Source organism: Saccostrea echinata, unplaced genomic scaffold, assembly GCF_033153115.1.
Source record: "Saccostrea echinata isolate AGI-Se365-2 ecotype Australia unplaced genomic scaffold, CSIRO_AGI_Sech_v1 ptg000023l, whole genome shotgun sequence".
Classification (NCBI taxonomy): Eukaryota; Metazoa; Mollusca; class Bivalvia; order Ostreida; family Ostreidae; genus Saccostrea; species Saccostrea echinata.
The window spans coordinates 11,544,252-11,566,791 of record NW_026889772.1 but is presented as its reverse complement, the minus strand read 5'-3'; the positions used below and the strand labels follow the sequence as shown (position 1 = coordinate 11,566,791).

The following is a 22,540-nucleotide window of genomic DNA, read 5'->3' as shown; positions in this document are numbered from 1 at the left end:
ATATTTTTCTTCAGTTTAGGGGTCTCTAAACTAAAAGACACAAAGGGGAAATATTCTGTTTATTTTATTCGTTAAATTTTGTCAGTTAAAAGAAACATGTGTCGTTTCATTGCAAAACGCAACACATAATAATGCATCGGGTTTCCTCCCACTAGATATCCATTGTAGCTTATCTCGAGACACGTACATGTAAAGCTGTCTTTTTTCTTCTATATTAAGACGAACTGTTTATCAATCTGTGTAGGTTTTTAAAAAGTCAACATCCTACTTCAAATCGATCTGTGTTAATTATACAGTTTCACATCTCGACCTCATTCGAAATAGTGTGTATAATATAAAACCCTGATACATTTGCAATAGATGCGTACAGTATGTACAAAGATTCATATATTAAAATAAATCAATCTTTGTAGCCTTTAGATCTTTTTCTCCATATGTTGCCGTTTTCTGTTAGTCTTAACCACGTGATCACATCTTTTTATCAAACATGTCACGTGATAGACAACCTTCCATCGATCCTTTCACTGTTTAGTATGAGTACATTAAGTTTGATAGCAGTTTCTCCGTTTGCCAGGTGAGAAACGCCCCTATCTCAGTTATATACCTCGATACGTGGACAGATAACTTGTGAACAGTGAAACCTTGCTGTCTGTATTCACCTGTCCGGATAGAGCTGATTTGTGAATTTCTGCAACTGCCTTTTATCAGGGACCGTTAAAACTACTGCCGAATAGTACATTGATAAAACTGATATATTACACGTATGTATTTACTTTTATGGTCATGATCGTCAAGGTGGCGGGTTTCTCATGGTGACTGGGTCTAGAGTTTGTCATAGAACTCTACAACATGCATGATTTGATAGCAGCAGTGATAGAAACTCAATCAACCGGCATGCATCTCTAATAATTTGTTATAGCAAATTAAAAGTCAAATTATTCCGAAATGCTAGTGAAATGTTCTTGACGATATTGAATAAATGTTTGTGAAAGCTTTCTGCTTTTTTGGAGTGGTGCATCACTTTTCTTAATTATGATTTTAAAATTAATGGAATCTCTATAAGTGTAATTCATCCTACTTCGACACATTGTATCAAGAAAAGCCTCAGCAGGTACATCATTGGCCATTCAGCAAATGATACTCATCTTTTTAGATTGATGTTTATCATTCTACCTGTCTCCCTTTTAAGACTATTGACCTATTCTGACGTCATCTACCTTTTCCCCCGATAAACCGCGTCACTCCATGTCATTTATTACTACATGTAATAACCTCACGATTTTTTTTTAATTGATATTTTAACATTGAATTCGTTGCTAAAAGTGATTAAGAAATGCCCTAAGAAAAACGCAATGCCGTCTTTCAAACATGGTCAGAATCAACTGCAGTAGGTGTTAGTTGGTCGACTTTTTAAGCTATTTCTTTGAATTTCTTGAAGATTTTTAAACTATAGATATGTTCGGACACTACATTGTATTTCACTCTTTCCTATTCATTTGATAAATCTGATATTCAGAAATCCTGACACTCTTGGAAATAAACTTAATATCGTGTTCATTTAACAAATGCATTATACACATGAAAGAGAGATAAAGTATAAAGACGTCACTTCACCCGATGTCGGAAAATTAATAAATGTATCGACGTTTAGGCAGATAAAATAATTGACGACAATGGATTCCAATATTGTGTTCCATGTCTGACTTTGTTATAAAGATGTCCAACCTAATTGCCACTCATTCGGGCAACCAAGAGACAAGTTCGCTTATTTGTCAAGTATTAGTGGGTTATTGTGATCAATTTTGATAAGTTTATGGGAAAAGTTGATTGCGAAAATAAAAATAAAATCTTTTACATACAAAAGTTTATTTTGACCCCGACGTTTTCATCCACATATAGCACACCCTTCCTCAGCCGTTTTCTCGTTAAGATTCACGTCACGTTTTTGCAAAAGCTGATGATTAATTTCCAACAATTTATGCTTGGTGAGTGAAACCATTATCACACAGATACGTTTTTCTTACCATGTGTATCACCTTGGACTTTCTTTTCAGGACATGGCAATAAGGGAAAAACATACTGGGACTCTCCATGAATTCTGGGGTTCATTTCTGTCTCGGTGATCAGTTTTGAAAACCGTAACACCTGTTTGAATAAAGACAATGATCCTTTTTTATTAACTTGTACATGATCTCTCTACAGAACTATCCTTTCAGCACTTTTCTCTTTGTCTCTTTCTATCATACCAAATTATACGGTACCATTTTTTACAGATTAAATTCTGGCACCCTCTCTATATTACTGAATCTTACTTAATCATGGACTACAAATACAATGTATAACTATTGTCATAAGCGTGAAGTTTAACAATAATATGTCTAACTTTGCAACTGAAAAAAAAAGACGTAAAGTGATCAATTTTCCAACCTAAATTAAAAAATTGTGTAAGATTTCAATATTTCAGTTAATGGTATGAAACAAACTTTATCGATAAACATTGGGGAAAAAAGATGAGAGAGACCGTCTTCCGCATATCATAATATCATATATCCTGTTTGAACTTCAATGATCAATGAAAATGAGTCACCTTTATTGCAGCAGCTGTGGGGACATGTGAATTTTTGATACGCTTGTAATGCAAACCATTATAAAATATTTCGAAGGATGAGAATTCAGCTCCGACTTGATTTAAATTTTCTGAATGTCTGTAATAGTTCTATTACGGTTTTCAGTTGACGACACAAATTATCTTAATAGATGAAACTTATTGTACACAAACAAATAAATAGGCTCTTAAACACACACAAACAGAACATAAATAAACCTACATCAAACGGAAATAAATCAATTTTAATATTTCGTTAACACAAACAATAATTAAATTGCTTGAAATGGAATAAATGAATTAAGATAAAACAATAAAATTCAATCATTTATCAGATTTTTTACAAATATAACTTAAAATCAATACTCTATCAAATTTAAACACATAGATCAATATTAATCATATTTATCAGTGCAAAACACTAAGTTCAGAAAATTCAATCAGAGATCACAGACAAATACAACTCACAAAACCCTGATCTTATCGGATTTGTAGTACCACCACTAATGGTATTCAGTATTCAAATAAATATGCAGCTATTATTAAGTACTCTTTTCTGTCGATGTCAGCAAAATCCAAAAGAATTCATACTAGATTTTTACAACACATAAAAACAAGAATGAATTCCGAACACTTCAATACTACTAAATCCTGTAAGATTTCACCTTTGACAAATAAATCCATCAACCAAAATGGAAACCAGTAGACAATGTATACCCTATATTACACTACGATTACATTCAACGATTTTAATCAATAAATTATATGTTTAAATAACTTATAGTATGGAATCCTGTTTGGTAATATCTAAAACTTTAGTTCTTAGTAATTGATTTATTTTAATTGTTTACTCCAAAATCAAAATACTTATAATCAATGCTATCACAGTTTCAATGCAAAAATGGTTTGATGGTCCAAAACGTCTTTCCACTTCCCATATTTATGATATTCCAGTATCTCCTGTATATAGTGTTTTAACCGAGAAGGCTACTGACAAATGAGGTGATATTACAGGGCTTTCAACTGTCTCGATTTTTCAAATTTTATGCTCATTATAATGACCTTAACTGCAAATACAATCTATCCTTTGGCCGAATTTTGGCTGAAATATTTCAAACCAATCATTAGACCATTATATTTATACTTATTTTGACTACGGCTAGATTACTTTACTTGATCAATACAGAGAGTTCGGGGCAGGTGTGAACAGTCGACAGGGGATGTTTATTCCTAGGCACCGGAGCCCACCTCTGGTGTTTCTAGGGGTGCGTGTTTTGCCCCTATTATTCTTATCAGAAGTCCAGAAATTCACAGTGGTCGGTGTAGTAGTATAATGAAAATAATTCAAATAGAAAACACGAAGAAAGCAACATTTTACCTATCAATACAATAACGTTTAGGGTACTTAAATATCGGTAATTTAGATAAAGGAAAGTGGATTTATTTTTGTATCTACGTACGAATCTCATAGTTGTTTTCCATTAACAAAAGTCAATAAAAAAGTCAATTGCATTGATTTTCATAGCTGAAGCAAGCACTTGTACAGACTGGGTAACGTACAAGTACATGTACCTTCACAGGATAAGTGGCATTTAGCATGGAATGAAAGCGCTTTACGCGTACCTATATTAGCTTGAAACTAGTACTGTTTAGCAAGCACAGTCGCGCCACAATTCCAACGCAAAGCTACAAACTCTCAGAAGTTTTGGATGTGCAATTGTGCTAGGGCTCATAATTATGGTCAGACTAGTCTTTTGCTTACAAAAAGTGCAAACTGAGATGATATTGAAACATCAATGATAATTGGTGTGTAAAATTACTTAAGATCGATAGATTTTTCAATCTTGTTTAATACTGATTTACTTAATCTGCGAAGGAGAAGAACTGAATATGGTAAATATTGAATTATTTCACTTAGATATTGTTGTACGCTTTTGGAAGTATATCTGGAAACTTGACTGCCTAATAATCAGATGACACTTAAGGCCAAAGAAGCTGTTGTTAAAACTTGTCATAATTTGTTACCCCTTCATTCCATGCATACCCCCACCTCTGCCTTGAAAACTTGCAATCAAATACGTGCATATGTGTGAGTTTCCTTTGAAGAAGTTGTGTCACACGTAGATATAAAATAAATGACTTGTGAAATATATATACATGCTTGTGTATCTGTATAGAAGCGTTGTAATGTGTACTAAATGTATTTAAAGAAATATACTCAGTAATTAAAATACACCTCGTGAATAATTATTGCTAACGTATGTAAAATGTTTGAATTTTTTCTACAGATTTTTTTTGCAAGATGAATATTTTGACATAATCTTGCTGTGACGTTATGAGCCAAGACTTTGATGCCGCCGACCAACTTTTTCAAATATGTGATCTAGATGGGTCTGGCTACGTTGATGAAGCAGAACTTGCACAGATTTGCAAAGAACTTCCTGCCGAAGATCTCCACGAAATATTTCTAGAACTCGATAAAGATCAAGATGGTCACATCAGTGTTGATGAATTCAGAAGAGGTTTCAAAGAGATTTACAACAATGTAAAGAAGCGTCGCCTTTCTAACAAGAATTCAGAGGAAGGCGTGACGCAGAATAGCTCGGTGGATGATGCAGTGTTTGATGATTTTGTGGGGTCCCTGGACGATGGGCTGAAGGCGTTATCATGGTAAGATAGTCTTTTTTGAAAATATATGTTATGATTTTTATAGGAGGAACGCCATTGTTCTTGATAACAAAACATTCAAATAAAAGCCCTATGCTGTCAATATATTATCAAATGTTTTATTTAAATTCCTTTAATAAATGTGTAAACATAATGAAAGAATGAAATCATTAATAAAGAAATGAATGAAAAACCCAAATAAGGAAAGAAACTAATTATCAATTTAAATAAATGATTATATGAATATTAAATGAATAAGAACAACTTATTTCCTGTAAGTCATAACAAATTGATTTTTGCATTTAGCTGGTTTCTATTTCAACTATGGGTTGATGTCTGTATTCTTCATTTGTCAGAGCCAATGAGAAATAACATGTTCACAAATTATAGGGTTACAATTTTCACATGATACATCAATTAGGTTTGCTATTTTTTAACGTACGTATTGGAATTCTGAAATTTAAAAAAAAAATCCACTTGGGATTTCTTGTATTGTCATGTTCAGTACGTTCGATATTTCTATTGATAATTTTTTTTCTGAAAAATAATAAGTATAATAGCAATAGCGTGTACATAAACAGAATTAACCTGATCTTGGATTAACGTGTTGAATGAAGTGTTGTCTACAATATCAGTCGCTCTGTTGATCCGCTTCGAGATGATCTCTTCATCTTTCCACCCACAAATCTTCTTTTCTTTCATAAGAAGATTTTGTCAGCTAATGCTTAAGGGTATGATTTGCTGTTCGATACCATTCATTACTGATAACAATCCAGAAGTATCCGTGTCAATGACAGTTAGGTCTGTAATTAATAGATATAATCTACTACAACTAGTTCTTCATTGTACGTTTCCAATTTCTATTTGCTAGAGGGACAACCAAGGTACTTTTATGTAGAGAACTATGAATTCTGTTTATATTTATATGTTCTTATAAGTAACATTTCAGTGGATCTATAATTCATATACTTACATGTATTTTACTTATTGTAATCACGGAAGACTACATTATGAATTGCTAAAATTAACATCAGAAAAAACATAGACGTTTTCCCAAATAACGTGATATATTTCACAAACAGGGAGAGGGCTAAAATAGGCTGAGGCTGCTGCCCAATCCCACTCACTTCTGTGCATAAAATATTGTTAAAGAAAAAAAAATCACAACCGGATTGTTGTTAATAACCAAACTTTTGTAAATTCTTAGAGTTCATTATGGAGGATGAAAAATACTTGAATTCATATATATAAAGCCTTATTATACCCTTCGCTTGAAAAGTGGGGTTATATAGTGATGGGGGTGTTCGTCCGTAGGACCTTCCGTCGTCCGCACGTCCTGTAACACTTGGGGATACCCATCTCTTTTCCGCAACTTCTCTTATATCACTGAATAAAATTTTATGAAACTTTCACTGAATCTTTATTACATTGTGCCATTGTGCACCTCTATTTTTTTTTAAATTATATGGGGTTTCCCATAACAAAACATGGACACTGCCATTCTTTCTATATATTGGGGGGTACCCATCTTTTATCCGCATTTCCTCCTCTCCTATACTACTGAATAAAATTTGAAGAAACTCTCATAGAATGTTTATTACATAGTGTCATTGAGCACCTCCTATTTTACATTACGATCGGACAGATAGTTGGGGTTTCCCATAGAAAACACGGACTTTGCAAATATACTCATGGGAGCGGGGGAGGGGATCATTTTGTGAGCTCAGTGCTCACAGTACCTACAGATCCATTCAAGTTCACAATGTCAAGTAAAATAGATGGTCAGCAGGTTTCAACATACCTATATCATTCACTACGACAAATCACTAACAAATTATTCTACTATTTATCTTAAAAGTTCATTACAATAAAAAGGACTTGACATTTGTTTGTATTTCCCATAAAAATTCAACTGACATCCAAAACTCCCAGCTTTGTGATTGAAGGAGTTTAAGTAATAGCACCAATAACAGAAGTGCTATTGTAGAGTAAATCTCTAATTGGCCGGATCAAAACTACCTATTATCGTCGCTGAACTTTTTAAATAAGTTTTGTCAACTTTTTAAATTTCATAAAGCGCGTAAGGAGGATTTGTCAGGACATATGTTTATTTAAGTTGACCGTTACACAAAGGCCAATCTTAACGTACAGTATTGGGGGATAAATATAACATGTAATGACTTTTTCAGTGTTTAAGCACATCGGATCTGTTCCCGATTTACTCAATCTGACTTTTTAGAATTTTTTAAATTTTAAGAAGCCCTGAGCAAGTAAAAGGCAATTCAAGTTGAGTCATTTTGCAAGACTGATCCAAATTAAGTGCAGACGCTAACAGATTATAGTCTGCACAAGCAAGTGTTAAAAGTTTGTTTAATTACTCAAGCAATTAGCAAATCTGTCATCCGTGTTTCCACCCGTCGATTAAGTATTACTCGTGTCAAACATCAGTTTAGGATCCTTGTTACGGTAAAAAAAGAAAAGTACCGAAGCATGGTGACAAACAGTGGTGTACCTATGTTTCCTCACCTGTTGAAAAGTTCGGCAATTTAATATTTACCTACGTGGCAAAGGAATAATGACTCCCACATGTTAAACAGTTCGACAGGTTAAAACGATTTTATCATCATAAACGTCCAAAGACACTCGATTCTTGCCTAGGTCCGGGTTTCATCCGTTTTGCTGGACGCCAAAGGATAAATTTGAAATACACCTTTAATGACAGTGCGATATTTTTTTTTTTACCTGTATGTAAATATTTAGCTATGTGGTAGCGGACTGTGATGATCTTTAATGAACTAATAATGGTTCTGTTGGATGAGATAAGGTTAAGATCCTAAGTATATTGAAGATCGAAGTAACAAATATGAGAGATGCATCTATAGACTGGATTTTGACTTCACTGAATATCGAAGAAAGAGAATTTGGAGCAGAGGACGAAAATTCAACGAGGAATATTATGTACAAATCCAAATGAGACTGAGGATTTAAAAATATCTTCAAAGACACTGAGATTTAAAGAGTTAATAATTAAAAGAATTTCAGATTTAAGTAAGCCGGCCGTAATGCTCCAAATGTCTAGTGATTTTACAGCGTACGGACTGGACGGCAACGAATCTTATACCCGGGAATCCTTCCACGAAATCGCCGAAAAAATGAACTTATCAAGCGAGGAGCTGGATATTATATTTACCGCAGTAGACACGGACGGAGATGGGATAATTAGCAAAAAAGACCTAATTTGTGAATCTCCTAGCACGAACAGCACACCAACTCACCGCATGGCTGATATGTCCGGAAAATTTAGACATCCTTTTAAGAACCTTGCATCGGATTTTAGTTTTTTGTCGACTGAATGGTTGGTTTCTTTCATTGAAAATATCTCTTTTAACATGCGTCTAATCTGTATCAGTAGATTGGCAATAACATCCTATTTTTTTCCTTCAAAATTGAAGTGTTATTTACATTTATTATAAAAAAAAAAAAAAAAAAAAAAAAAAAACAATGAATATAATTGCACAAAGCTTAATGCATTACAAGTAACTGTTTCAATAGGACGAATGCACTTGGTAGCATTGCTTATGATTATATCATGTTTTACATTTTTAATACATTGGATGTAGATAAAACATGATAATTGTAATTCAAGTACTTGCAATGTTGTGCAAATAATTAATGCAGTTTAAAATAGACTTTGTTCTCAATTGAAAAGGTATATGATCTGAAACTCACGAATTTAGAAAAAAATGAATGAATTAAATAAAAAGAAATAAATTTAAAAACACACCCAGTGACATATTAAATTATGTAGCATGATTTCTTATAAAGGGATTATTGTGCTTTAAGCGTTAAATCACATTAATTCACCAACAAGAGTCACGGATAAATAAGGTTATATGAACCTTCAGTGAACATCGTAATACGCTTTTAGTAGAATGAAATTTATACCAGTGCAGTTAAGGTCAAATATTGTATAAAAAGTATTTTTTTTACTACATGTTAATAATAAAAAAAAAAAAGAAACATGAACATTAAACCAAAATCTCCATATTCACTCTCCAATAGTGTGTACGATTTTTAGGCAAGTGAAATTCCATTTATTATGATAAATATTCATGAAACAAGACAGAAAGATTTCTCTTGAAACGCTTTCTGACCAAGGAAAACACTTTTAACACACTTAGCAGATGCTATCTGTATGAAAAAATGTTTTAAGAATCAGTATTGCTCTCCAATATTTCAGCCAAGAGCAGGTTTGTGAGCTGTACCAACAACTTCATGCGTCGGATAACTCAGACCTGCTACAGAACTTTGAATCCATTATCCTCGGCGTGCTTAAAGACGTCCGATTCTACCAGGTGGAAAATGAACGACTTGAGAAGTCCTTCAAAAGGTGACTTTGACTTTGACATATTGTGAGAATAGACCAACTCTTTCATACTATTTTTTAGTATTTGACCGAAAAACGAAATTTTGTCGAAGTCGTCCAAAGTCATTTCATGCGCAACTATCATTATACTTTTTTCAATATTGTATATGATTTGATTGGCAGAATTTGTAAATCAGGCTGTTTTTCATCAATGATCACAACTTCATATACCAATACGACTCTCAAAAGAACATCTTCATTGAATGCAAAATTTCATGAATTCTGTTTGGTCTTTTAAGAACAATGAGTACTCTGAATTCTCTGATTCCTATTTTTCTTTACCCGCAACAGGTGCTAGTGTGATGTCCTGTTGATTTCTATTGGGATTTTGATATATTTTACATTTGAAAACAAAGATTGAATTTGTGAAAACGGAATGGTAAAACACTGACCGAAAAGGCAATATCTTCCCTCAACCCAAAATGAAAGATTTTACTTCGCAGTTCATTGATTAGGCATGTGGTTTAACCTTCCGAGGCCTTGGGATATTTTTGTTTTTAGTACCCAAATTCTGAATCTTTGGAAAAATACTTTCACACAAAATTAAGTAATAAAACTGAAACAAATCAAAGGGTCATTAAAGGCAGCCAAGTTTCAATCCTGCAAAGTAAATCATATCTTTAAATTTAAACTAAATTTCTATGTCTAATCCTAACCCATGTTTATATTTACAGAGAAAAAGAGCAACATGAAAGACATCTTCGAGAATTGGAAGATGAAATGGACAAAGAGATTCAGAAATTGGAGGAGGCTTTCAAAGCAAAGGTAAAGACCCCCCTCCCTAAATAAATCAATTCAAAGTTAGAGAATGAGTTCAAAGTTTGAAAAAAAAATCATCATTGAGCTATATTAAACTCGTAAATAAGACGGGGGCCCTCAGTGTGTCAAACGTAAGGACAATGTTTCCCTCCACGAAGATATTTTATTCTTTTGGTTGTTATTTATGACTTAAGACCAGAGACAAATGACTGCACTAACTACAAGTATGGTACCAGAGACAAATGACTACACTAACTACAAGTATGGTACCAGAGACAAATGACTGCACTAACTACAAGTATGGTACCAGAGACAAATGACCGCACTAACTACAAGTATGGTACCAGAGACAAATGACCGCACTAACTACAAGTATGGTACCAGAGACAAATGACTACACTAACTACAAGTATGGTACCAGAGACAAATGACTGCACTAACTACAAGTATGGTACCAGAGTAGTTAGTATGGTACCAGAGACAAATGACCGCACTAACTACAAGTATGGTACCAGAGACAAATGACTACACTAACTACAAGTATGGTACCAAAGACAAATGACTGCACTAACTACAAGTATGGTACCAGAGACAAATAAATGACCGCACTAACTACAAGTATGGTACCAGAGACAAATGACTGCACTAACTACAAGTATGGTACCAGAGACAAATGACCGCACTAACTACAAGTATGGTACCAGAGACAAATGACTGCACTAACTACAAGTATGGTACCAGAGACAAATGACTGCACTAACTACAAGTATGGTACCAGAGACAAATGACCGCACTAACTACAAGTATGGTACCAGAAACAAATGACCGCACTAACTACAAGTATGGTACCAGAGACAAATGACCGCACTAACTACAAGTATGGTACCAGAGACAAATGACCGCACTAACTACAAGTATGGTACCAGAGACAAATGACTACACTAACTACAAGTATGATACCAGAGACAAATGACTGCACTAACTACAAGTATGGTACCAGAGTAGTTAGTATGGTACCAGAGACAAATGACTGCACTAACTACAAGTATGGTACCAGAGACAAATGACTACACTAACTACAAGTATGGTACCAGAGACAAATGACTGCACTAACTACAAGTATGGTACCAGAGACAAATAAATGACCGCACTAACTACATGTATGGTACCAGAGACAAATGACCGCACTAACTACAAGTATGGTACCAGAGACAAATGACTGCACTAACTACAAGTATGGTACCAGAGACAAATGACCGCACTAACTACAAGTATGGTACCAGAGACAAATGACCGCACTAACTACAAGTATGGTACCAGAAACAAATGACCGCACTAACTACAAGTATGGTACCAGAGACAAATGACCGCACTAACTACAAGTATGGTACCAGAGACAAATGACTGCACTAACTACAAGTATGGTACCAGAGACAACTAACTACAAGTATGGTACCAGAGACAAATGACTGCACTAACTACAAGTATGGTACCAGAGACAAATGACCGCACTAACTACAAGTATGGTACCAGAGACAAATGACCGCACTAACTACAAGTATGGTACCAGAGACAAATGACCTCACTAACTACAAGTATGGTACCAGAGACAAATGACCGCACTAACTACAAGTATGATACCAGAGACAAATGACTACACAAACTACAAGTATGGTACCAGAGACAAATGACCGCACTAACTACAAGTATGGTACCAGAGTAGTTAGTATGGTACCAGAGACAAATGACTGCACTAACTACAAGTATGGTACCAGAGACAAATGACCGCACTAACTACAAGTATGGTACCAGAGACAAATGACCGCACTAACTACAAGTATGGTACCAGAGACAAATGACCGCACTAACTACAAGTATGGTACCAGAGACAAACGACTGCACTAACTACAAGTATGGTACCAGAGACAAATGACCGCACTAACTACAAGTATGGTACCAGAGACAAATGACTGAACTAACTACAAGTATGGTACCAGAGACAAATGACTGCACTATCTACAAGTATGGTAGCCGTTAATAAGGACATACTACAGAGTCCTTTTATATTTTGGCAAGGTTAATGGAAATGGCCTTTATCTGTGGAGAATTTTCAAAAATTGCAATCATTCAATTATTAGAATGGAGGTCTTCTGCAATACATAGGTTAATTGATATAAAGAAAATCTGTGTTGCAAGTATTATGACCGCGTACACAATAACACTGAAATCTCAAGTATAGTATTTGGATACTTTTTTCGGTTAAGACACTAGAAAGTCAACGACCATGTAACGCCCACGGATTTCCTCTCAACAACGTTTGATTATTTACATTTTATAAAGCCCCATGAGCAAAAAATAAGTATTAACGCCATAGGTTGATCGATGCGCTGGAAACATTGTGCTCAAAGTAATTGTTTAATACTGTTGATGTTCTGGAGCACACAATGTAACATTTAAACAGCAGCATGGCAACAGATTTCGTGTGAATCATATAACCTTATATTTCTAAACCTATTAGATCGAGAGAAAAAAAGAGACAGAAATGCGTGTATGCATTAAATTCTTTGAAAATTGATTTTTGGCGAGCGAGGAAAACGTAGTCTCTGCTGTTTACTTAATATGTTAAAACTTCTTTCTTAATCTTTGAATTGAGTACAAAAGATTGTTTATCTTTACTTTGTATGAAAAATAATTTATGAACAAGATTGAAACACTTAAAGCTTATACTTCTTAATTAAACTATTCTGTCTTTTTGAAATCAGTTTTCACTTTTTGAAAACAAATGATAACGTTGAATATTGTTACACCAATATTACACCTATGGATTTTTAAATTACATTTATTGGAAGCTCTGTATTTCAGACTTCAATGAACATGTCGCTTATAAAATGTAGAAGATTCAACGAATGATAGCTAAATTGATTTTTAATATAGTGTATGTTAAAAAAAAGTAATTATATGTAGTCAAAATTTTCCCCAAATATATTTATAATATTGTACTCATTTGTTCATGCAATACATTATCGGTTGAGTTGTTTTATATCAGAACGTAAAAGAAGACATTCGTACTGAATTTACATTTATAAATTACATGCATATGATAAAATTTAAAAAAAGTATCTTTTGTGCAACTTAAACTTCAATAATGATTTTCACAAACTTTCCCCATGTTGTTCACTAAAATTTTAATTTTTTTTGCCACCTTGAATCTTTCACAAAATTGCCATCTTATTAAATAATAATAACTTGATTTAATTGGGCCTACGGTATACAATCTTCAATAGGATTACGGCTAACATTAAAATTCTTTGCCAGGCTGATGCTGTTTTTAAAAAAAGTCGCAAATGCAAAGTATCTAAGTTAGAATAAAATGACCAAAACCAGATAACACCATGTAATTTGATTGGTAATAAAGTTGTTTTTAAATTTAAAGTTTACGAAGTAGGAAATAATTGCATATAGTTTTCTATAGTTACTGCATAGTTATATATAGTTTTCTATAGTTGCTTAATATTTACAACTAGTCTGCGATATGCTTTACAGGAAGAAGAAAGAATTGCCACCGAAAAAGCGGAGCTCAGGAAAGAGGTGGAAAATGAGATAAACACACTACAACAAAATCTCACAAAATTACAACAGGTAGTGTAAAAAACAAAACTAACACTAAAGACTACAACAAAATCTTACAAAAATTACAAAAGGTACTCTACAATGCAAGGCTAATACTGTAGACTACAACGAAATCTTACAAAATTACAATAGGTACTCTAAAATACAAGGCTAATACTAAAGACTACAAAAAATCTTCAAGTACTCTAAAATACAAGACTAATACTGTAGACTTCAACGAAATCTTACAAAATTACAACAGGTACTCTAAAATACAAGGCTAATACTAAAGACTACAAAAAATCTTCAAGTACTCTAAAACACAAGACTAATACTGTAGACTACAACGAAATCTTACAAAATTACAACAGGTACTCTAAAATACAAGGCTAATACTGTAGACTACAACGAAATCTTACAAAATTACAACAGGTACTCTAAAATACAAGACTAATACTGTACACTACAACGAAATCTTACAAAATTACAATAGGCACTCTAAAATACAAGACTAATACTATTAAAGACAACAAAAAATCTTACAAAATTACAACAGGTAGTCTAAAATACAAGACTTATACTGTAGACTACAACGAAATCTTACAAAATTACAACAGGTACTCTAAAATACAAGACTAATACTGTAGACTACAACGAAATCTTACAAAATTACAACAGGTACTCTAAAATACAAGACTAATACTGTACACTACAACGAAATCTTACAAAATTACAATAGGCACTCTAAAATACAAGACTAATACTATTAAAGACAACAAAAAATCTTACAAAATTACAACAGGTAGTCTAAAATACAAGACTTATACTGTAGACTACAACGAAATCTTACAAAATTACAATAGGTACTCTAAAATACAAGACTAATACTATTAAAGACAACAAAAAATCTTACAAAATTACAACAGGTAGTCTAAAATACAAGACTTATACTGTAGACTACAACGAAATCTTACAAAATTACAATAGGTACTCTGAAATTAAAGACTTAATATATACTATTAAAGACAACAAAAAATCTTACAAAATTACAACAGGTACTCTAAAAAAAAAGACACAAGATTAACACGATACAGGAAATTAACACAAAATTACAACAGTTACTTTTTCTGTATGTGTAGAATAATAAATACATTCGTTTTATTTAAGGACAAATCTGATCCGAGAGGTTCCGAGTTAGAGGAACAAGTAAATAATGTTAAAATAAAACTGGACGAATTAACATCGGAAAATAGAAGACTTCGCAGTGAACTGACAGACGCACATACAAATCTGGCTTTGGTCAGAAGTGAACTGGCAACAGTCAGGCAGCAACATAAGGACAAATGCCAAGAGCTGACAATGTAAGTACCCCTGCCATGAGCGTAGTGATTATAGGCAAATGGTAAATAAAATACATCTGCATCTGTATACTATTGAAAGTGAATAAAATGAAAGAAGGAGGGGAGTTAAGAATACAGTTTCTCTTCTATGTGTTTTTTTTATATTTACCTTTAAGCTGGTCCTCTTTCTTTTCAAGTTGTTATAACAAGCATCGTCCTCTGTGATAAATGACGTCTTTTTTACTGAATCTATAAATTACAATAACATTTTTAAAACTTTTTTTCAGGGAGAAGGAAACAGTAATGGACTACATCAAGGAACAAGACAATTTAACACGACAGCTTCATCTATTACAGTAGGTTTTTTTCTTATTATACTTAAAGGATGAATGGGTATAGGGACAACATTAGGTATTATTTTTGAATTATTTTTATTTCTAGTGACGCCAATAAACAACTTCATGACACCAATGATGATCTCAGACTTGCCATCGAAAGCAGACGACAGAGTCAAAGAACATCTGTTGCTGTAAGCCTAAAATCATTGAAAATGTCAGGCATAACCGATTAAGAAAATACATATAATATTAATCGCTTCTACATGTAATTACCATTTACCCAGCATTTGATTGTTTTTCTATCTAGAGTGCTTCCAGCTCGACTCCGAACACCTTTGGAAAAGACAGACGAGGATCTGTAATGAGTGAATACTTCCTCGGGAACCGATCAGGACCGCCATCGTGAGTTCTTGTCGTCAGCCCACTGACGGAAGTGTACTGAACATCTAAAATGTTAATCAACTCACAATTGTATATGTAAAGAGCTGTCAGGATTTCTGTGTATTTTTAGGGTAAGATCCTGTAATCTAAGTCCTGCATCATCAGTTATTGAAGAACCCATATCGAGACAACTCTCCGTCAATAACTACTCACCACGACGTCTTCCCGCCAGGTTGCCTAGAGACGACACGTGCGAAGAGGATAACCTTGGCGATGACATGGGTTAGTACATAGTAACCCCTTATAAAACCCTTAATGTCATTAACACTCATTGTTGTAATTATTTACCTATTTCTTCCTAATTTTTTGGAAAATGGAGAGCATTTAAATGATAGAGGGATGTTCATGAATTTATTTCTGGAGAATAAAGGGATTCATGTATTGTTTGTTAATTTTTAGAAACCAGATCTAAAACAAAGGATCAAATGTAAATTTTGATACCAAAGCAACATATTAAAATTCTTCAAAGGCTTCTGTATTGTAGCTTTCATGTTGTTCACTTTTCTTCTAGTTGTTCGCCTATCCACAGCTTTTTACCTTGTATATCCAGAACACATGGGTAACGGTTCATCTGTGTCACGTGCTTTCTATAACGATCACGTGGTTTTTCACAAATATTCACCCTCTAACAATTTTTTCAAACTTATTCAATATCCCATAAACTCCATGTTACTTCACAATAGTATAATATGATTAAGGCAATTGTGCTTGTTTACGTGTGTAGTTACAGTACAACCATATTCTTTGGCACCCTTCCTTTTCCTCGTTTGCCAAGACATTTTTTGAGTCATAGATGAACTGATTATTCAAAGTTTGTATTAGAATTTACGTAAATGATACTGATAACTGTATTCTGAAGGTATAAATGTTGCTGTTAAACTGAACACTTACCCTGATCTGTATGTTGTACAGACAGTGGACATTCTACACTGAGAGAACACAATGACTTAGACACAGAGTCCGAGGCACACTATGATGATGACCTATATAGACATCGTATGTTCACACCAAAGATACAGCCCAACAGACTCATAGAGGAAACAGATGTACGTTTTTATGGAACAAAAATTGAAAAAAGGAGATACAAATTTTTTTCACTGATTTGTTTTTTAACGAAGAAAATATGCAAAATGCGTTTATAATCACCAAAACAATTTGCATTTTTGTTTTCAATTAACAAAGGAACCCGAATCTCACGACGAAACCGAAGCAGAGTCTATTGTCCCAAATGACAGTCGATCACTCCAGTTACAAACTCGACTTGGAACTCCAAGTATCAGGTCTTCCCGCGCAAGTCTCAGGTCTCGAGAGAGCAGGAATAATCGTCTGCGCCGCATGACAACAAGCCAGGAGGTGAAGTTTTGAACAAAAATTAACTAACAGAAAATATACTTATGTTATACGTCTGCAATACATATGTTTAATTCCTCTTTTCAGTCTATTGGTTCTTCTAAAACCTCTCGTGACCCAGAGAGAATGTATAAAATAGTTTTAGCAGGTGATGCTGCAGTCGGCAAATCTAGCTTCATCATGAGGCTCTGCAAAGGAAAATTTGTACCAAACCTCAGCTCCACACTAGGTAATCTTAAAGAATCCTCCAAAAAGCTCGCAAAATACAAATAAATAAATAAATAAGTTAATTAATAAAGATAATCTTATAAAAAAAATAATAGCATGATTATTTTTTGTATTCTAGGGGTTGACTTTCAAACAAAGTTATTGGAAGTTGATGGAAGAACTATTGCTTTGCAACTATGGGATACAGCGGGTCAAGAGAGGTAACTCTATCTACAACCAAGAATACAGAAAACATGACAACAAGGCAAAACCAAAAACAAAAACACACAAAAAAAACCATACAAACAAATAAAACCAAAATTAAAAAAAAAAATTCTATTTAGTTTATACAACTACAATCATTTTTTTCTGTTTTTATAATGTTACCATATCCTTATTTTTTCTAGGTTTAGAAGTATAGCCAAGTCGTACTTCAGAAGGGCGGATGGAGTACTACTGTTATATGATTGTTCCTATGAAAGATCATTTATGAGTGTCAGAGAATGGGTAGACTCAATTGAGGTATGACTTCTATGATTACTGAGATGAGAATCTATTCAGTTTCTATGCAAAAATAGGTGATGGTGTATTTATTCCATATAATTCTGGATTTTAGAGAGAGAAAAAAAAATCTTTTGATAAAAAAATATACATGTAAAATCCATGATGGTACAAATTACCAATATTTGAGTAACAATTCATTCATTTAACACTTTTACAGGAGGGTGCTCAAAAGAAGGTGCCGATCATGTTGTGTGGAAATAAAACTGATCTGAGAGACGAATCTGAAAAACAGGGAAGAAAAGTAGTCAAGTTTGAAGATGGGCAGAGATTAGCGAGGGTATATAAGTTCCTGGATGGTCATATACTAGGGTTGTCTATAAACTTCGTAGACAAATGCTTAAATTTTCTTTATAATGACCGCAGTGCCTAATTTGTACGATATTATTTTGCATGATTTAGTAAATGTTTTACTGATGTTAAGCGAGTTTCATGATAATAACGTCCAAAATATGGATTTTGAATTTTTATCATATATATATATATATATATATATATATATATATATATATATATATATATATATATATATATATATAAGCATTGAATCATTATTTTTTGAAAGATATAGTCTCATAACTGCAACGGTGTGTGCAAACAAATTGAGTACCACGCATTAGCGCGTTATGAAAATTTGTTTGCACACACTGTTGCAGTTATGAGACTATATATTTCAAAAAATAATGATGTAATGCTTATATTTACATTTTTTTAACACCTTGTCTTGACTGCAAATGTGATTTATATTTCAAAATCCTTGTATTATCCTTCGGGTAAGTTATAATTAATGGAAGAGCCGTTGCAACAGCTTTTGTTCAATGTGAGCATAAATTTTGATTTTCGTTTATGACGTTGCACTTCCACGGTGTTCAACGTTTGTTACGTCAAAATAAAACGCATACTTAAACCTTTTGACTCCCTGTCCGTGTTATGGTGTTTTGAATGCCGTAGATTTCCTCACACTTTAGAAGCAAAATACATGTTGAATGTAAATATATAATTATATAAGTGAACACTCGCTATTTTTTCTTTAATATGCTGCAATGCTAAGTGTGTGCGATACTATTTATATAAAGACCATGATGGTGAGTAATTATTTTTAAAATTCAGAACAATATACGATAATTTACGAGCGTCATAAGTATAAACACTACATATACACAGGTGCACAATCCAGTCCTACGTTTCGCTAGATTTATAAAACGTCGTGAATTGAGGTATCCTATTTTCATCATATAATAGTAGTTTTCGGGTTCTTGTAGTGTCTCTCAAATGGTTCACACCAGTGAAAAATCAATTATACTAATTTCAAATCAAGAAACTAGATAAATTCTAATAATTTCCAGTTGTTTGAATAATAAGTTTGTTTCTGACGTCGTTTCAACCATATCGAACATAATTTTATGATTGGACGCTGAACCATTTGGATGACCGACGTCGTTTTTTCTGTCGATTTTTGAAACATATTTCTGACCTTTTTTTGTTTTTTATATTTTCACTATCTGTCCAAGATATCAAAAAATGATGACAACCGCTTTATTTAATGCACATTTAATTTTTATTTAGTTTAGGCTTGTTTTATGAAGAAAATAATCATTTTAATCCAAAACTTTATATTTAAAAGTTTATAACGTTTTAACCCTTGCCTCGCGCACTGTCTGCGACCTTTAAAGACTTCAATTTTTTACACAAAAACTATTCTGACTTGGATTATCATAACAAATATTTTGGTATACAATAAGTATATCTAGGACCATTCATTTTGACAAAAACGCCTTTGTCCAAGAGCTTTATGGATAACCCTCGTACACCCTGTTTTCTTACAGTAAAACTTGGTTATACGGAAATCACTGGGATTTGGAGATTAGCTTTCTTATATCGGAAATTCTTTAAATCTGTATAAGAAACATAGTGAAAAGCCTTCAATGGGATTCATAAGTTTCCTTATTACCCAGATTTCCTTCTAATTCTTTATAACCATTACTGATTTATGATATACATGGCATAATAATTTTATTGATTAAGATATTGATCATACTCTGATTTTCAGGAATTTGAGGGGCTTTTCATTGAAACTAGTGCAAAAGATGGATCAAATATTGTGGATGCCGTAACAGAACTTTCGAGGTAAAGATATTTTATTTTTGCTTTAGTTTGCATGCTTTTGTTTTTCATTTCATTGGTTCCCTTGGATTTCTTTTTTACACCTTTAGACACATGTATCAGTATATAGCTGTAAAACCGAGTCGGCATATTTACATAGCTTTGTTTAGCAAAAAATTATTCCAACATTTTACATACTTGTACATTTAATTTTCATTTTCCTATGTATTTTTCCCATTAACTTACTTGATATTTTTGTCCTTTACCTATTCTTGTTTTAGAATTGGTTGTTTTTGCTTTATTATTTTTTTTATCCCCTGTGTGGCCCCTTGCTTGTTTAATGTATTTTGTATGCATGCTTGTCCCCTTTTTCTTACTTCCCACCAAAATCTGCTTTTTCAGACTTCTCATGGCAAGCGAGGATTTTGAACTTGTGACCTCTGGGCTCCAACTAAAGACAAACTCTACAAAGACAAAGTCAACCTCTTGTTGTGGTTCTTAGATAAAACACATGCATAGACAACCCGATGGTAAAGAGATCATTCTATGCACAGTCCATGACGGAATCGTTCTGCTTTTTTACACCTTGTCATTTTTTAACCATTTCAGACTTCTCAGCTCTAACGAAGATTTAGAAGTGAAAGCCTCGGGGCTTCAACTGCATGACCCAAACTATGATCCCAGTAAACAAACGAACTGTTGTGGGAGATCGTCTTGAATTGTTAAACTTCATATCTCTGTTGGGATGTCTTGTATTAGATCTTGGGAATAAGGAATTTTTTGAAATTTTTTGCAGACTATTAGCATCGAATGAAGATTTAGAAGTTAAAACGTCTGGCCTTCAGCTACATAGTGGTAATGTGAAGGAAAAATCTTCATGCTGTGGATCTTAATGTGAACGATAATTACTTCCATGTACATATATTTCTTCTTTTTGGTCATTCAAGGTTCATGCACTGCAATTAAGCTTATATTTGTTATAATATACCTAATGTAAAGGGGCAACGCTTTTATACTACATTAATTATATTAAAATGAACCATAACAAACCCACTAAGTCTCAGTTTCACATCGTATTTGTAGAAAGAATTTTATCTTTTTTCTCTCTCATATTTTTGCATTTGTTAGAAATTTTGTTATATTTCATGTACCAATTCATAATGTAGTGTAATAGTGCAATAACAACATTTATAAATACTTTATGCGCACTCATTCAGTTCGCGGAAGAATTAATGTTGTGATTGCGTGAAATGTAGTGTTCGCTTTCGACATTTCATGCATTCCAACAGCACACACTGACTATAGTATGTATTGTAGAATAGATTTAGCATATAATTTGTATTATTTTTATTGTTGAAGGCATTTGTTTTCAAATTTTGGACATTTATGTCTCATTTTAAAATGATTCAAACGAATGATAATTTACAATTGAATACTTATGTAGCATATCATAATTTATACAATATATTATAATAATTCTCCATCTCGGAATGATACTTGCTATCTAGTCTTATTTATTGTTATATGCTGGTAATTACTTGTTAAAGAATACACAGCTTTTGTTATTTTTTTTTTTTAAATAAAATTTTCGAAATACAAGTTATTTGTTTACTTGACTGATTATAACAATTGTTTTAGAAGTATATTTTAGATATCGTATAGCATAACTCAAAATCGAAAAAAAAATGGGGGGGGGGGTTCATGTGCATATTACTGAAATGTCTAGTAACTGTTTTGTTAATCACCTCAACCTCAACCATATTTTACAAGATGTACTCATAGTTGTAATCTTAGCAAAGTAGTTTAATAAAATATATGCTCGATGAAATCAGTACATACGAAGGGGAAAAGTAGCATTGAAACTTGTCTGAATTCATCGTATCTTGAACAGTCCTGTAGATTAAGATTTCTAAATCACATCTCTCCAAAGGACAGTATCTCTACCCCCTCTTTTAGGATCAATGGCCCAAATGAAAATGTAAGAATTCACCATTGTGTAATCCCTAAATAAGATGAAAATTTCCTGGGTGTAGTTACATGTAGTCTGGCACTATTTTTTTTTTTGGTCTCATAAAGATGTAGCTGCATATCTGTAGCTCGCTGGTCTGAAAAATTGGAGTGAACGACCAGAGAG

At 33.2% G+C, this 22,540-nt stretch overlaps 1 protein-coding gene across 3 annotated transcripts; it reads left to right on the top strand.

Annotated features, from left to right (window-relative positions):
- Window positions 1–417: 417 nt before the first annotated feature.
- Window positions 418–21,943, top strand: LOC133191192 (ras and EF-hand domain-containing protein homolog). Of its 3 annotated transcripts, none has more exons than XM_061326921.1 (18): window positions 418–761; window positions 4,894–5,275; window positions 9,513–9,662; window positions 10,373–10,463; window positions 14,001–14,096; window positions 15,234–15,427; window positions 15,694–15,762; window positions 15,848–15,935; window positions 16,052–16,146; window positions 16,256–16,407; window positions 17,098–17,231; window positions 17,368–17,538; window positions 17,623–17,764; window positions 17,882–17,963; window positions 18,150–18,264; window positions 18,464–18,583; window positions 20,354–20,430; window positions 21,203–21,943. In XM_061326921.1, the coding sequence occupies exons 2-18, from the start codon at window positions 4,941–4,943 to the stop codon at window positions 21,297–21,299; spliced, it is 2,208 nt and encodes a 735-aa protein (XP_061182905.1). In that variant the 5' UTR covers window positions 418–761; window positions 4,894–4,940; the 3' UTR covers window positions 21,300–21,943. The 3 variants fall into 3 exon arrangements, with proteins under 3 accessions (XP_061182905.1, XP_061182904.1, XP_061182906.1); XM_061326920.1 differs by lacking the exon at window positions 21,203–21,943 and adding an exon at window positions 20,809–21,102; XM_061326922.1 differs by lacking the exons at window positions 418–761; window positions 4,894–5,275 and adding an exon at window positions 8,224–8,627 and having other exon boundaries at window positions 21,016–21,290.
- Window positions 21,944–22,540: the final 597 nt, after the last annotated feature.

Excerpts from the sequence above, each read along its gene's own strand:
- LOC133191192 (XM_061326920.1), top strand. The coding sequence starts at position 4,941 with ATGAGCCAAGACTTTGATGCCGCCGACCAACTTTTTCAAATATGTGAT. Across the intron at positions 9,663-10,372 it reads CTTGAGAAGTCCTTCAAAAG|AGAAAAAGAGCAACATGAAA; the intron begins GTGACTTTGACT and ends TTATATTTACAG. Across the intron at positions 16,147-16,255 it reads AACCGATCAGGACCGCCATC|GGTAAGATCCTGTAATCTAA; the intron begins GTGAGTTCTTGT and ends GTGTATTTTTAG.